The following is a 17,615-nucleotide window of genomic DNA, read 5'->3' on the forward strand; positions in this document are numbered from 1 at the left end:
AGAAGCACTTGCATCAAAACAATAATATTCATTACGCAATGAATAATATTCATTATTACACAACTTGCAAATTCATGAAGGCTGCTTATCTGCCATACCCTAAGAGTTTACTCAGCATTAATTTTCTCCACCCTTGAATATACTCAGGTTTACATTTTTATTAAGAAGCACAGTTGTGCAAACCTAGTAAAGCTATAAAGAGAGCGCTAATATTTGAAGACATATATAGCTTAAAGAATGAATAATCTTTACCTCTGTTTATTACGCATTGCAAAAACCAAAAGGCTGATTTCTTTCTACATATTTTACAATATTTCAACTTATTCTTGTCGTGTATTTTAACCCACAAAACAAAGTATACTGGTCCATTTTAATCTAAACTAACACAGAAGCTCAACTGAAGTTGAAATATTACCACAATAAGCTCACATTGCTGTTACTACTAATCAAATACATGGTTAATTTTAACAAAGAGGTGAACTCTATTTAAGAGCCACAAATTATTCAAAAGTCTCCGAAAGGTTAAGACTAAGTCTAGAGGAGTACAGTGCCTAAACCTCTTCCTTCTCCAAGCATAAGTTGACTTCACGAAGGTACTAGGCTACAGCTACAGACCTTCACTTCATTTTTTTAAACACCACCCATGTAAACTGAATTTTTAGAATTCTACATTCAAATTTTAAAATAAGTAAAAATATGACAACACTCTTCAGAAAAAAGACAAATTAACTGTATTAATGATGTTTTCCTCAGAAACAAAAATTCATACTTTGGTCAGCTCCATCCTCACACTACGGAAATAAGACAGAAGACAGCAAAAGCTATGGTTGTGAGCCATATCCGAGAGCCATAACTAATTTTATTCGTTGAAACTGGTCCTCAGGATACTTCCACTTTTAATATGAAAAAATATAAACTTTTTCCTCCAATCAATATACAATGCTTTACACTCGGTCTGTTAAGTGAAGGTAGTAATTATAAAACATTTCAATACACTTCAGTATAACGTAATGAACATTAAGTCTGTAGCAAACAAAAGTAACCAAACTAATTAGTTCAAAAACCACCACACATTCCTGCTTCTTTACAGTAAAGCACCCAACCTTATAGAAGTGAGTATCTGCGCTATACGCTTCTTGCACAAACACAGACTGGTTTGCTCTGAGAATCTCAGACCACTTACCGATGTGGGCATCCTTGACAAATCTTCTGATCAGCAAAGGAGCCTCCTAAAACTTTACTTAACATTGCTGGATGACCCAAAGCTTTTAAAGCTTCATCTAAACTGTCCACCAAGGAATTAAAAAATTCTAAAGCATCGTGTTGTTCACGCAGATTTACAGGCTCACCCCAAAGTCTGAAAAGAAAAACACATTTTAATGAGATATTTTAAATTTTGTATTAAAAATAACTATCCCTTCTTTTTACTAGGTTTGTGATGTAGTATACCACCTGGCCCTCCATCCTTGCCACTTACCAACTAGTAACTAGTTCAAGAAATGCTGGAATTTGGATTTGCAGTGTTGCTTCGAATTCTGCTCTACTAACAGACTTCCACAGAATGGTAAAAAGGTTAAGACAGCAGATAATAAAGCTGAACAAGCTCTGCTAATTTACACTTCTTAATATTATTATCATTTCCTCTACTACAGTTAATTTTGCTGTATTACAGTATTCCACTAACAGAGAGCAATACTAAAAGTAATTTTTAGTTATTTACCTAAATTGTTTCCAAAACCCTCTTGGTACATAGTACTGTAGCCTGGAAGCTGCTAAATGACCAAAAATAACTTGAAGGTGCCTCAGAACTCCAATATTGTACTCTTTCCTATCTTCCGTTTTACTCAAGGCTGGCTTGTCTTCATACTGATGCGGATAACCAAATACATCATCTCGTGGGTCAACGTTGCTCTGAAAAGTTTTTTTAAAAAAAAAAAAAAAAGGCAATGATCAAGTGTTGCATATTCCTGCCTCAAAAGTTTTCTGTATGTGTTGTTAGAGATGCAGCAACAGAAAGCACGTGGTATTTCTGAAAACAAATCCAAGAGCTGGCATCTGCAAAGCCTATTACCTGTATCTCCTTCTCTGACAGCAAGCCTATTCAAATAAATATTCACACTGTTGTCTCCACTGTTAGCAGCATAGAAAGCAATTAATAATTTAAATTCACAACTTTTCCATGATATAGCATTACATTTTAAAGGTAACAGACAAATTCTACAAAATAAAATTTACCTCATTGTCCTGCTTCTCATCCCCAGACATATCATCATCTACATCACTGCCTGTGCCTTCAATTGCAAGGATCCCATTTCTGATGGCTGGAATCATGTATAGCTGCTGAATGACAGAATTCATATAACAGGTGGCACCAGCATTTTTTAATCCTACAAATCCCTTCGGTGGTCGAGGCCCAACAGGTGGTAGATACTCCCATTCAGTAAGTGCTTCACAAGCTAAGAGAAAAGAGCAAAAGGCAATTAGAAAACTACTTTGTTATCAAACAATCGCAGTATCATTTATGGTGCTGAAGACAATTCCACAAAACCAAAAGCAGTGTTAGCCTGTATCATACTGAAGTTTAATAAAACAAACATTCCCCTAGAAAGTTTAACTGCCAAAATCAACAGTCTTTACTAGTGATAAATCTATCCTTAACAATGCATTACACCATTCCATTTTATTGCTTAGCAAAGCAGGTAGGCAAAAAATCAGTATAATTATTTTCCAAATAGAAGTCGTCCCTCAACACTAGGAAATCATTTAGTTGAAAAAAAAAATCACAAGCAATAGTATTAAGCAAATTTAAAGCACATTACCACTAACCACCTTACCACCTTATAATCTTTTTCACATTGCAACATTTGCCCTTTACCTCATTTTTCCTTACCAGGATACCAGGAACAGTTTTAGACAACGCTACTTGTATGATCTGTGGTAGAGTTTCTTCCCTCCCCACCCCAAGTCTCCTCCCTCAGACCTCTCACATCATTTCCAAGTACATTTACAGTCACAGGTCTGTCACACTAGCATGTTTCTCAGATCTCCTACACAAACAACTCTGATGTGGAAGCAAGGTGTGCATGCACGTATAGGATACAGGTGTATAGGATAGCTCTCCTTAGGGTTCAAAGCACAGAAGTTTTCTCAGTACATATGTATTCTCTCCTGTTGGACATGCTGGGAGGATATGGCTTTCTGGTGTGCTTTTAATAGAAGGAAATGCCATAAAATCCTTTTAATTGTGAGGTAATTAACAGAATTCTCCAATTCTCTCTCTCCAATTAGAGAAAGTGAAGAAAAAAAAAAAGGATGGGTAGAGGAAAAACTACAGAGCTGCCCTTTTCATTAGTTTAAGATAGAAACAAACAGCAAGAGCCTGAAAAGCCTCCTAGATAATGCCCAAGGACTCAAACAACTGATTCGTACTAACTACTGGACGAATGGCACTGTACCATGATAGGCAGGGGGCCTTTCTTAATCTGGAATAGCATTTCTATTTGCTTACAGTTTTGCTAAACTATATAAGCTTAAATACTCTTGGAGATCTCCCACACCAGACTATTTCTTCTGATAATAATATAACTAAAACTGTTTAACTGTGCAACTATCCTGTTTAGGGTGGGACACTATATATTCCATTAGTTTTTTTTTTTTTTTTTTTTTTTAAAAAAAATAACTTGTGTGCTTTAGTAACACGATCTTTGCATCGTGGATGTGCCTTTTGCCATCCCTGTGAAAATCAGTTCAAGTTTCATTTGCCCACAAGCTTCTGAAACACTAGTATTATACTTTTGCACATACCACTACAATTGTTGCAATGTTTCTCCAGGGAGCAGGAGAAAGTACATGGCTGGGCTCAGTACGCGGCTAAAGTTGAGGAAAGACAAGCAGTCGAGCAGCACAGAGTTAAAAAGAGCAACACAGGACCGCAAACGTGTGCCTGTGTGTGGACCACGCTGACAGACTTGGTGAGCAACCAGGGGAGCAACTAAGCAGAAGGTGGGGGAGGCAGACCCTGACCCAGTGAAGACGCAGCCAGCAGGAGGGCACTGCAAGCTGCTGGGGGCAAGGAAGAGCAGCCACAGATCAGGAGAGGAAGAGTCAGACAGTTTTAAGCAGCTGAAGCTGCAACTTGGTAGCAACCAGTAATGCACGTTGGCATGTTAAGGGCATAAAGAAGGCTGCATAAAGGCTACACTAATAGACATTTCTTACTTCTGATGACCTGATTTTGCAATCTTAAAAGCAACTACAGACAAACTAAGAAGATAAATACAGTATTTAGATCAACTAATAACATAAGCAAAACTTTTACATAACACAGACATTGAATAAATAGAAAAGAGATGGTTAAAAAAATATTACATACTAGTGATTGCTGTACCTATGTAATACATTTCAGTCAAGGTGTCTACTATCTGTTTGAGATTTCGGACACATCCCACTGCTAGTGCAACCAGTAGCTCAAAGCCAGCATTAATGGTAGCTGGTGAGCTACAGACTGGTATGGCCTGCTCAGCAGGCAATTCTCCATTTCTCATGTATTGTAAATAAACATTGGATGCAGGAAAGATGAAGTCATCTATCAACTCCTGAAAGAGACAAAAGAAAATTAATTACCCGTTACCATAAGTACGTTTGCTATTTTATAACAGAGGGGAAAATATTGCATGAATAAACGTCTGAAAACTGAAGGAGTCCTTAAAAATATGAAGTGGTAGAACTGGGATTAATCTAAGCTTTTAAATTTCAAACGCAATAATTCCAAAGCGCTGCTTCCTCCTACCCCCCCCACTCTCCTCCAAAGAATATAAATCTATAGTATACCTAAGAGTTAAGAAAGATGCCAAACCATTTTTAACTGCAAAACCCTTTATCAATTAATGTTGAGGAAATGCAAAGGAAACAATACTGATGTTAAAATGGCATGTATTTGTTTAAATGTATCATGAGCATTAATAGCCCTAAGGAGGTATTGGGAGGGGCAGAAAGGCATTTAGTGAATGCTAAAGACACTCATGAATCAAACCTTATTTTTTAAAAAATAATTTTAAACTCTACTTAGAAGTCCTTGTCCAACAGTTAGATTTGTGGTCTAAAACAAGAGAAGATAGCAAATATGAAGCTGACTTTCGCTGATTCATAGCAAAGATCAGAAAAAAATTAACAGCTCAGAAAACTTGCACTTACTTTAATGAGATTAGCACCTCCTTTTTCACAACCAATATGGTATTTCTTTTCAGGTGTCTGGAATGCTAACAACTCTTTTGTTACTCCAAGGTGACCCTCTAAGATAGTTTCTTCAACACCTGTTTCCCCAGTTCTTTTTACTTCATCCTGTCATTTAAAAGAAAGGTAAGATACTCTAAATAACATATGCCTTTAGAAAGCCTAAAACCAGACTTTACAACAGAACAGCATTTTTTTTTTTAAAACCAAAATAGACTGATTCTAAAACTTACTCTAATCCTTTTAAGCCAGTCAATTTCATTATTGAGAAGGACTTCAGCATTGGGCACATTAATATTACTGTTATAAGCATAGTTGAGAAGATGTCTTAAGAGAGTGAAGTAGTCTCCAGAATGCTTAGCTCGCTCTCTTGCGGTACTCTGTGTAAACCAAAAACATAAATATTTTGCATGTTTCTGTTTTTAGTGCAATACAAGCATTTTTCCTAAACTGACCATAAATATGAAGGGAGAGAAAGGAGAAACAAAAGCAGCAAGGCTCTTTTTAGTCTCTTGAAGTTAAACAATTTAGCTGCTAGTAAATAAGACACTTGTTTCTGGACTATTTTCACTAGGGCTTTCCACACCTGAAGTGCGAAGTAACAGTATGATGACCCAATATTCAAAAGCTGCCAGCATGCAGAATTAAAACCCATGGCACACCTATTAAAATAGGGCAACTTGTCTGCACTTCTCAAAGTGTAGGTATCAATCTGTGTGTGTTTTTTTTTTTTTTTTAAACTTAAGGTTACCATTCTCTGAAAATCAAGGGCATATATTAAATTTATTCACGTTGTTATCAGAACATGCATAGAAGTTCCCCGTCACACTGAAATTGATAGTGATTGTGCTGCCATGATAGAGGTCAAAATTAACTCTTATTTTAGTGATTTTTGTTAATGGCAAATTGCCTGTTTTTGTAGATACCGTGTCTTACTATTTTTTTTTTTTATAACTGTACTGAAAACACCTCTAGGCACTTACCCCTAGAACAGTAAACAGCAGGGTTATGAAGAAAAGGAGAGGTCTCTGTCCCATACAACACCTGGTAGCCATTAAAAAGAATTGCTCCTGTGCCATCTGACGAACAGTTCTGAAAAAAATCATTTAATAAAAAAATTACATGCAATCTCCCCACCTAAAAGAACACTCAAAAAACCTTGAAAGGTGCTTATCTGTTGTTACTGTGCCATTTTAGAATATGATGGTAAACAATATGTAAGAAATGGGGAAATTTTCATTCTTCACCATTTATCATTTGTTTCTCTTCGTAGATTTACTTCCAAGAAAATTTTAGAAATGTAATTATTTGCATAATCTGTCCTAAAACCTAACAGGAACTTAGCACCTAGCCACAAACCCACACAACTACCTGTCAATATTGCATAACCCAACTTGCAATACCAAACTCTAAATAAATGTATATAAATATTTTTCCTAATCACTTATCAGTTGTGTCTGAAAGACAAAATAAAATAATCCCAATAAAAATACTTTTCTGTATTCCTGAAGTAGTTTACTAAGCATCTCTAAAGTGATCAAAATTAATCACTAGGAAGAAATGAGAAAGGAGGAGTCCCCTGAATATTCAAGTGGCTGGAGTTAAAATTCAGAGAATTTTTCCATTTAAGAACTTCATCTGTCCAGTTATCTTGCATTGGTACTGGAAATCTTAAGGGAAAAAGATCTAAGGTCTAAGGCAAAATCTATTCTTATAAGTCATGTCTTAATTGCCTTAATATATTTTATCTTGTGAAAATTGCTTGAAACAGCTCTGCTTAGGAGAAGAAAAAATTAATGTCCCGACATGCAAGACACTAGCATACTTTTGGTATGGCTGTCACTCCATTTTGCCCATAGAGTCACCGTGAATGGCACATTTAAGAACTTCATTTCCTTGAGAGTATCTTCAAATATGGCTAGTTGTGCTTCAAAGACAGGTAAGAACAATCTTTTCAGGCAATAGCAAAGATGCCGCTGGCCTAGTATCCCACCTCTTAGTTAACCATCTAGATACTCCAGATGGATTACTTTACATCCAAGTGTCACAGTTTCTCATGGGCAGTCATAATTCTTATGCCACTTGTTTTCTTCAGACATGTAACAGTCACGTAGACTATGTGGATGGCTAGGGTATCCATGCCATACCAATAGGCTGACAAGGAGAGGGCAGCATGCAGCCCTGCTTCTCCCGAACGCTCCCTCAGCCTCTTGCAATCTGCAGTCCAACAAGACCGCCAAAAGCCGCATCTAACAGTCCTCACTGGAGACATTCATGAAAGAACCCCCCAGACTATTTCCAAGCTGAAGGTTTACATCGCTTAAACATTATGCCCAAGAAGTCCTTACACTATGAAAGGGAGTGAAAGACTGTTCTCTATTTCTTCTCCCTTTTCCACTTCTGATTTAAAAGGTCTCTGTAGCATTCTCCTCCTACCATTCATCTCTCCTGCAATACAAAGTGCCCCAAGCTATTCAGCTGTGCCTTGGATGGAAGTAATTTCAGAGCTTTCATCTCCCTTGCCGCCTTTCTCTGATCTCTGCAAGTTTTACATTGCTCTGAGTTGCAGAAGACTGAGAGATGAAGGAGACCTGTTTTCTTTTTTTTGGTAATAATATGTTACATTCTATGGGATATGACTGCTGAGCTGCTGATTTCCTAAAGCTTCTTACAGGAATTTCTTCTGAGCTGCAAGCCTTCAACTGCTTGGAACATACCACAAGGATACTCCTCAGGTTCAGCACTTAAAGGCAGAATGGAAGAAAAAAAAAAAAAAAAAAAAAGTATTTCCCTACATTGAGAAATGCAACTGAAGAGACACATAAACATACTTCATGCTTTCACATCTCTAAGGTGAGCGTATGCTCTAAGGTGTACGTATTATTTGAACAAAAGTGTTGCATTTTTTTGTGAGGGTGTAAGAATCTGCTGCTTCACAGTATGGGCCTAACTCCTGTAAAGGAACAGTGGGAGGGATTCAGATGCCTGAACACAGGGATCCAGCACCATTTTAGACACCAGGAGAGCTGCAGAAAGTTGGCAGGGAGGATGAACGTGTGCATCTGTAAAGGCAGCTGGTGGCCAAATGCCTCCATTAAGGCAACCTGAATCTCACCTCACTGTTAACTCCAAGATTTCTATTCTGTTAACTATGCAGAGAAAGGTATCGGTCTATATTTAAGTGTCAAAGCTTTTCATGGGCACTAATAATTCTTATGCCATTTGTTTTTTCCAGACATGTAACAGTCGTGTTTGACATGTCTAACATTGCAAGCCAGCACTTCTGGCTTCCAGGACTATTTAGAGCTACATTCAGTTAGTTATCTACTATTTACTAAGCCAGTCTTGCATTCAGGGCTTGTACAGACAGGTGTGATCTGTTTTTCCATAGAATAAATTCAGCTCATTTCCCACTCTGAGGAAGAAAGGAATCAAAGATAAGGGGCTTAGCAGTCTACTTGAATAAGAGAATCCCTTGAAAAGAATTATTTCCTCCGAGAACAATGAATAAAAGTCATTCATTAACACTACTACATTATTTTTGAAGGACAAAAGATTAAAAAAAAAAAAAAAAAAGACTGCTATTAACAAACTGGCTATCATGACAACAAAACCTGTGAAAAGAGAAGCCTCAGCTTGGGGGCAAATTTAGTTTCTTTCAATACTTCAGGAAGGGAAGTAAAACAGTCAACTATTCACTAGGCACCATGATATGAAACAACTGTAGTCAAGCTTCAATCTGCACGGTTCAAGCCAGCAAGAAGATTCACCACTGGAAGAGACTGGCAAAATCACATTTGCAAATCAAGACTGCAGACCTGGCTACAAAGGCTTCCAAGCTCACTCACAAAATCTGTTGGAGGCAGCAGATTGGTGAGTCATCTCAATCTGTATAATGGCTTTCAAAGCTAAGCTGTTTAACATTTATAGATGTAAAAGTTTCCCATTTTGAATGAGCAGTTCACTCCTTTGTGCAAATATGACCAAAACGGAAAAATCAGTAGAAAAAACATCAGCAGTTTTCAAAGACTGAAGGAGTAAGAACATGATTTAGATCATCATTGGCACTCTTAGATTTCTCTCTGTCGCACATTTGTAAAACCAAATGCCTCACACAAGTGCTGTAGAAAAGGCTAAGCCCTGCGAAGCCCCAGGCCTGCTCTTCAGGCCATCCGGAGCACTCCTGCCAGCTCCTCCCCGCATCCAGTGCAGCCATGGTGGGCACCAGACACTGCTCCTGCCAGCCAGGGTGCCCCAGGGTGCCAGCTATGTGTAAAGTGTTTGAGAAACAAATGAAGATCACAAGCTGACCACTCTCATACAAGAAAACCAGAGGATTAAAGCTGAACTTCTCACCAACTCATGTGCTGCCAGCCTGTATCCTGCCTTTACCTCTTTGAAGGAGAAAAATATAAGTTCAAGTAGAACTTTACCATAAATAAGTCACCTAAATATTCTAATATATCAAGTATTATATAGTTTATGGGAAATATAGAGCACCTAGTGTTTTATTCTATATAAATTAATCTGAAAACACGAACAGCACGTTATTAGGTGTTTATGTGGTTTGATCATGTGCTTCTTACAAGTACACAGAAGGTTGGAGTACAAAAGCTACCACTTGAGAATAGGTTGCATCGCTAAACTATAAAACAACAGTAAGTGACAATTTATTATAAAAATCTAACGCACATGCAAAACCAGAATTGCACAAAGTTCAGCAAAAGTTAACAAACTTATGTCAACAGTGAATAGTCTCAGCCTAAAAGAAAAACATTAAAACAAATCATTGAACTATGTTTAGGCTTTATATTCATTTTGGATTGTAAAATAATTCTGTAAAATAACTGTAAACTCATTCTGTGATGCATGTGACAAAAGCAAAAACTTACTTGCTGTGACAGTGCAATAACAAATCAATGATAAATGTCTGCCATGCCTTTTCTTTACTAAGTGCATCCAGTGCCGTTGGAATCAGAGCAAAACACAGGGTCATCACCTCCAGTGCCTCACAGCAAACTTGTTCATCTTCCATGTCTGGCTCATTCCCTGCATTTGTCTGTGAAAATAAGATAGCATGAGTTGTGTGTGGAGACAAAAAACAGAGAAACACAATCGGCTTGCAGGCAGCTTCTACATACAAACACAAACTAGGAATTTATTGATTATTAAATGATTATTAATGGCATTTATGCGCTCCACTCAAATGGGATTCAAAGCAGGGATGATGACCTAAATTTCTACTACTTTATTTTTTTTCAAAGGAAGTTTCAGGGTACCAACTTAAGATGCTGTAACTAAATGGAAAGGTTGTAAGCAAAAGTTACATACCTTAGTCTTGTTAAATTTTAAAACAAGAGGATGCTTTTCTATTCTAGAATTTGAAGCTCTTCCAGCCTAGCCAGGCTGTAGTGCTGTGCAACTCAAGAAAACTCACTTTATAAATTTTGATATTCAGACTGACTTAGCCCACATCATTTTAATACTGCCAGAATTTATTCAGCAGTTCACTATTTTTCAAAAACATGAAACAGCTGAACCAAATTTTGAGTGGAGCTGCTCTGGTGACTTTTGAAACATGAAAGGATAACATTTCTAATTTGGATATAAATTATTCTTTCCTTTAAAAACGCGAATCAAATGATTTGACTTGGGTACGTTTTCCCCAAAAAATCATTTGAGGATGCAAACAAGCCCTCTGCCCCAAGCAGGTGATGAGCTTCACAACGCAGATGAGACCTGGCTGACAGGGCACCGCAGAAGACAAGTGTGTCTCAGGCTGGCGACAGACCTGATTTTGTCTTCGCATGACTAAGATGGGAGAAGGTCACTAACTACAGTGGGAGAATCTGGCTTTTCGGACATGCCTAAAGATATGAAAGCAAAAGCAGAATGCTTTCAGCAGTTCAAGAAGGCACCTGCTCTGCAATACAGAGAGTTATTTCTGCAGGGGTGCATGGATCCAGCAGAAAGGTGAAAAAAGCTTATATTAATGCAATAACTTCCCTGCATTTAGTCAGCACAATTTGACTGGTCTGTATAAAGAGCAAAGTTAACTTCAGAGAGAGTAAGGTGCTGTTCTTGGTTAATAATGAAATGGCAGCTTGCTGTTACAGAAAATCATGGGTAGTCATCTCTGCCCACTAAGAGCATGGCCATGTCAGGTATTCTTAGGCAATAGACAAAAAGATCCCATTAAAATTGCACTCTCAAAATAATCCATCTTGACTTTTTCCTGAAGTTGACTGGCACTCACCAACTGAGCATTTCAAGGGACTCTGAACTTCAGAAAATTCAGAAGCCACAGTGGACAGGACTACTCTGAAGTGCCACTGAAAAACCCATTTACTATAGTTGCCTCTCATACTTGTGTTTAAGAATCTTGACATGTCATTCCTGATTCTACAAAAATTGGTCTTTTAAAAAGAAATTACTATTTAGCAGTAAATCGTTTCCCTTCAGACTTAGCAAAATGCTCCTATGATTTAGCAGTTAAAAATATCTAGGGTTTAGTGGTTGTCTTTGGAAACAGGAGGCATTTTCCTTAAATCATTCTTCCTCTCTCTTGGTTTAATCTGCCAAAGGGAAAAATGAGCTGATTAACCAATTCTATATGATGTGGTTATAATGCAAGCATAAGTCAGCTTTTTCCCAATCGCTGGAATATTGAATTTTCATAAAATTACCAATGGAGTGACTTGCTGTATTCTGTAACAGAGAATAATGTCTCTTAAATTAAAAATCTCATAAACACAAACACACACACACCACACATCTTAGAGGAACAACCAATAACAATGTTCATACAAAACACCGATACACTTTTCTCTGCGGACGAGGGCTATGCAGCTTAAATTCCACCTTGTTTTAGGACTTGAACGTATTTTTACAGAATTTAACTGTACAATTTTCAACCAGAAAGACACAAAAGACAAAATAAAGCACGATACTGAAATCAGAGTGGAAAAGCCTCCTTAGCTCTAAGGACAGAGACACAGTAAGTTAGGCATGTCTAACAGCAGGCTAAGGCTTTAAGTGTTATGTTATCAGCAGCAGTAACTGTGATAGCAAAAACTGTCTCAGTGCAGTACACAAGAGAAGCAACTGCAGTTAAACAGAATATTTTTAAGCCACACAAAGGGAAAACACCCTACTGTATTTCCCTCAAACAACCTGATCACTGAGCCAAGGAGTAAATCAACTTGGCCAAGTTTAAACCTAGGCATACCCAAGGTATACTGCCAACTGTACCAAGAACTATGTCAGTCACCATGAAGGGAGATGAGAACCACACGCGGGATTTTATTTTGTTGTGGTTCTCTCCCTTTACCACAGGGAACTTCATTATGTGTATTTTCTCTGCAACACTACTGTTCCTTATATACACATCAAAATCTACAGATGTGCACATTTTACCACTCAAAAAAATTACATTTCATGAAAAAGTCATTCTAGTAGTAATAAGAGCCGAACACTTAAGAGAAGCAGAGGCAATTATACCACTATGATGGCTAAATTAAAAGATGCTGCTTTTTTTAATCTAATTTATTATTTAAGCACCACAGCTTATATACCCAAAATACAACATCTCAGTGTCCTTTCTCTTTTACTATCAGGCAAGTGTTCACAAGTATTACTCGTTTGTCTTATAAAATCAGGCTGCAGTATTTAGAGAACATGAATTGTTTTTGTTGTTTTTAATCACATTCAAAATACTAGTTAACAGTAAGCAACTCATTCATGCACAAGGTTTGCAATAATTTACTGAAATGTTTTTATATATATATATATAAAGAAAATAAAGCCCCACAGTATTGGCAATTATCTAGTTTTACCAGTGCTTCATTGCTGGTTTCAGACATATAATTGCTCATGTTTTTCCTTCCAGACTGCACATCTGCAGAATAGACCTTTTAAGTCTGAAGACTACAAAAATTAGCACTGCAAAAAGTGCTCAAGTTTCATATCTGAGTATAAAAGTCAGCATGCTAGAAACACATTGCAACAATTAACAGAATGGTTGCATTTTCAACTGACACCAGATCAAAGTTACAATTAAACAATGATTAAGAACAGCTAATTGCCACAGAATATTCAACTATGATGTGAGAGCTGAGACATCATTCCAGACTCCACAACATGTTCCCACCAAGGTAGTAGCTAAACACTGGATACATTCGGTCTGAACCGGCTGAGACTAGAAAAGCTTTGGTTTAGGAATTCTTACCTTTTCATAGATTTTACTGATTTCTTCATTCGAGCTGAACACCAGCTGAACTGACCCACATCCTGATGCCCAGACAATTTTTTGCACTGCTCTAATAACACAGATATCTGGGATGTACTTTGATGCCTGAGAACAAAGTAAGTCGGAGGAATATTAAAATACAGGTGCAAGTAATGCTAGCATGGAATCTAAACTCTTAAGTTTCATTACATATATAAAGCTTAAAAACAAGAATTTCTCCTAAAAAAAAAAAAAGTAAATATTGTAATATTTAAACAGTGTAAGGGTTGGTTTTCCTCCTCTCCCTTGACATATATGTACATCACGGTCTCTGATAGCTAGACAAACTAAAGTTTATCCAAATACCTGATGTATTACAAGGAGATTTTTTTCTACATTCAAGCTATATAGATTTTAAAGCAAATGAGACCATGCACAGGACATGCATTTTATGAATGGAGAATCATTCTTCATTATTGCAGGCAATGTCCAAGTTAACATCTAATGGTTTCTATAATGCACTGCATGTGTTCATTAGAGAAAAACTCCTACAAAACACCTTTTTGGAAAAACGAAACCAAACTGTGTATGATGCATCATAGCAGTCTAAAATATTTTGGGAGTTCTTGTTCACTTAGATATTTTGGTCCTTGGCTTCTAATCCCACATGAACAGAGTAACAAGTCCTTAAAATTCTTCTTTAAGGCAGAAAATTAAACCGTTTAAGTCACCGAACAGTGCTTTGGTTTGAAGATGATCGTATTTTCTTTCTACTTTGGCCAGATTATGCAGATTATAAAATCACCCAAGTCTACTAACTGACAACTGCGTACAAGGGTAAAGAAATTCTTAAACCTGAAGTAGGGGATCACAAGTATATTGACAACAGCTAACGCAAGCCGGCAGCAAAAGTGTCTGTTTCTTAATTTAGGCTCAAATAATTCACACTGAGATCAGCTAAATTAAGAAGTCACACTGTTCAAAAATATTATATTCCAAACTTTAAAAAGTTATTTTGAATTCAATCCCCTTCCTTTTTATTATACAAAATGCATCTCAGTAGCAAGACACATTTATACATCTAAGTGCAGTATTATTTCTTCAAACGTTAAAATAAGCATTCTTTTTCATGTTTTCATTTTATACAAAAAACAGTCGCTAACTATTTGTCCAGAATTTATCCAGTAAGTCCAGAATTTGAGGACTTCTTATTTAATGCAAGTCTCAGAATAAAACCCAGTTAGAATCTAAGCAAAAGTAAGCATCAGTTATAATGTAACAAAATAGCTGTGTTTTTCTTCTCCATGTAATATAAATCTAGCAAACACAAAGTCACTGTAATATTCCTTAGCAACCAGTATTTTCTTTTTTTTTTTTCTTTTTTTCTTTTTTTTTTTTTTTTAATTAAAGCAGCAAGAGAGTAGGGCACACATCAGTTCTAGGTACCAAATATTATGTATTCGTTTGACACGAAGGACATTATTCCTCTTTGGAAGAATTAAAATTAAGATTAGAAGATAAAAGAGACTAGCAAACGCTTTTCAAGATGCCGCAACTCAGAGAATCTTTTTAAAATTAATTACACAACGAGAACATTTATTAAAGCCTATAAAAATGTTGGTAGCTTTTAAGTGAAGAGCTGCAATTATGCAAGTGTATCTCCCACTGAAATTACAACATCAAAAAGCATTTATATATTACATCTACCATTGTTTATATTATATTCAATTTTATACTGATTTAGATTAATTTAATATTATATTATCAGCTTTTCAATAAAGGCATCTGGAATCTATATTCAATGTAGCCTCAAAAAACTAGACGAACTTTAAAAGCCAAAAAAAACCCCAAAAAAGATTCTATATCCGTCCTAGGTAAGCAGTTCTCAGAAATTTCCAATTTCTTTTTTCTAATGCTCAGACAACATATCAACAATGAGACTCTAAGACTCTCAACTAATACACTGGCCTCCTGAGGAGACCGGTCCAAACATTAACAAGGGCTTGAAAACACGCCAACAAAAACCTGCCACCTTTGCCATGAGCAAAGCAACCTTACGCTAGCAGCATCACAAGGAACATCTGCCCTCCCTTCTTCCCGCTCCTTCCCCGAAGATCAGCATTTTAATTTTTTTTCCCCCCTTCGTTTGGTTTTAAAATCTGCAAGTATCTAAGTATAAAGAGTTTTGTGGAAGACTTCCCTCTACCCTGCAGTCTTTTGGCAGGTCTACAGAACACATGTCAGAGCTTCTCTGCAAAAAAAAAAGAAAGTGAGGTGATGAAAGAAAAGCCTTTGGAATGATTTTTTCAGGGTAAGGGGATGGGAAGAACCCCTTTCAACAGCAAACTACAACAAATATCAAATTTAAATCCACAGCAGTTTTGCTACTTTTGGAAAATTAGAGACTGTACTTTAATAAACCAGATGACTGTATTATTCAGGAACCAAGACATGAGAGAAAGAACAAAAAGGAAGAAATGAAAATATTTTCTAAAGAAAAAAAATATATTTAAATCTATGACATCAAGTTTCTGAAATACTGATCTAGATAATAACTGCAATCCATTAAAAACCTTGTGCATAAACAAGTCTAGTTCACCTATGTCTCTTTATGATACTGGAATTCAGTGAAATTCAGTGAATTTTAATGAGAACCAACTCATTAAATTCTTTTAATAGACAGCTGACTAAATCCGTGTGTGAATAGTATCTCAGGTTTTTTATGCCATTTTGGGAGGATAATCCACTTCTTACATAACAGTAAGTTCAAGAAGGATAAAGAAATGATACTATAAAAAAAGAAAAATAGTGACACAGAAGGGAATTCACCAACCTCATCAGATATTTGCTGCGCAAGACGAATTGCTACATTTCTTAGCATGCATTCTGAAGTTGGATTGGGAATGTTCTGTAGGGCATTTTGTAGCACCACTGCCTGGTCATGCGTAGCCTGGTTTATCTGGAAGAAAGTTTTTTTATATACATATATATATATATATAATTATTTCACACGGGATGGAAAAAAAAAGGTATGAAAACATTCAATTACTTGGGAAGAGTTTCATGTGGATAGATACAATCTTGGAAGGAAAACTACATTTAGAAATCATGTACACCAAGAAGAAAACTCCTCACTGAAACAGTTAGACACGATCTACATACCATACATCTGCCTATTACAGTGTAAGATCACAGAGTAGATGAGAGGCATTTGCCTGAAACTACTTAGGGCAGCAGGCTTGTTTAGTTACTTCAAGTTAAGAGTTATTTTCAAGTTGGCTGTTTCAAGTTAGTAAAACCTTTTGAACTACAACTCCTTCTTACCTTTCTGCTGATGTACCAAAGAACCAGTTTTCTAAGGCAAGGTTAATGTCTCCCTTTGAATAGCTACCAGTGATCAAGAAGAATATGGTTTCAGAGTTCACTATATTTAACTACATATAAAGCATTTGAGTTTGAATGGAAAGAACTTTTAGAGCACTAAATTACATCTCCTGTTCTTACCATCCTTTCACAAAAGAAACTGAATCCAGCACAAGTTTCTGTCGTCTCTCTAGGTTTGAGTTTGGAGTTCCTTCTTCTGAGGCTGACCTACCCCTCTCTAAGCCTGGACAACTCAACTAAAATGCAACTTCCTTCTCCTGAAGGACAAGAAGGTGGTCAGAAGTAGTCAGCATGGATTCACCACGAGGAAATCATGCTTAACCTACGTGATAGCCTTGCGCTGGCTGGCCGGGTAGACAAGGAGAGAGCCGTGGATGTTGCCTACCTTGATTTCAGGAAGGCTTGTCCCTGTCTCCCATAACATTCTCGAAGGCAAGCTCAAGAAGTGGGAGCTGCTGGGCAGGCTGCATTGGGAAGAGCATTGCCAGCAAGATGATGGAGCCAATACTTTCCTTCTACTCTGACTGGCAAGAAGGCATCTCGAGTACTGTGTCTAGTTCTGAGCTTATCAGTATAAGAAATATGGAGATACTGGAGTGCACCCAGTGAAGTGCTACCGGGGCAAGGAACAGAATATCTCCCATATGAAAAAAGGCAGAGAGAAGTGGGACTGCTTAGCCTGAAAAAGAGAAGACTGCAGGGGAATCTTTAATTAATTAATGCATTTAAATACCTGAGAACCAGACACAAAGAGGTCAGGCCAGACGCTTTT

At 37.0% G+C, this 17,615-nt stretch overlaps 1 protein-coding gene across 2 annotated transcripts in view; it reads right to left on the reverse strand.

The window, feature by feature from the left end:
- USP9X (ubiquitin specific peptidase 9 X-linked) overlaps positions 1-17,615 on the reverse strand; it is a 97,822-nt gene that overhangs the window by 18,888 nt on the left and 61,319 nt on the right. The window contains exons 24-33 of one of the 2 annotated variants that reach the window (XM_088530668.1): positions 16,293-16,418; positions 13,460-13,585; positions 10,125-10,291; positions 6,216-6,324; positions 5,466-5,612; positions 5,194-5,340; positions 4,388-4,595; positions 2,236-2,456; positions 1,721-1,911; positions 1,184-1,357 (exon numbers count right to left, since the gene is read on the reverse strand). In XM_088530668.1, coding sequence (XP_088386794.1) covers positions 1,184-1,357; positions 1,721-1,911; positions 2,236-2,456; positions 4,388-4,595; positions 5,194-5,340; positions 5,466-5,612; positions 6,216-6,324; positions 10,125-10,291; positions 13,460-13,585; positions 16,293-16,418 — 1,616 coding nt within the window. Of the gene's footprint in view, positions 1-1,183; positions 1,358-1,720; positions 1,912-2,235; positions 2,457-4,372; positions 4,596-5,193; positions 5,341-5,465; positions 5,613-6,215; positions 6,325-10,124; positions 10,292-13,459; positions 13,586-16,292; positions 16,419-17,615 lie in introns of both variants that reach the window. The other variant, XM_088530667.1, reaches the window with a different exon arrangement.

The sequence above is a fragment of the Tinamus guttatus genome, unplaced genomic scaffold, assembly GCF_059628265.1.
Source record: "Tinamus guttatus ecotype Peru unplaced genomic scaffold, ASM5962826v1 Tinamus_guttatus_pri_ptg000384l, whole genome shotgun sequence".
NCBI lineage: Eukaryota > Metazoa > Chordata > Aves > Tinamiformes > Tinamidae > Tinamus > Tinamus guttatus.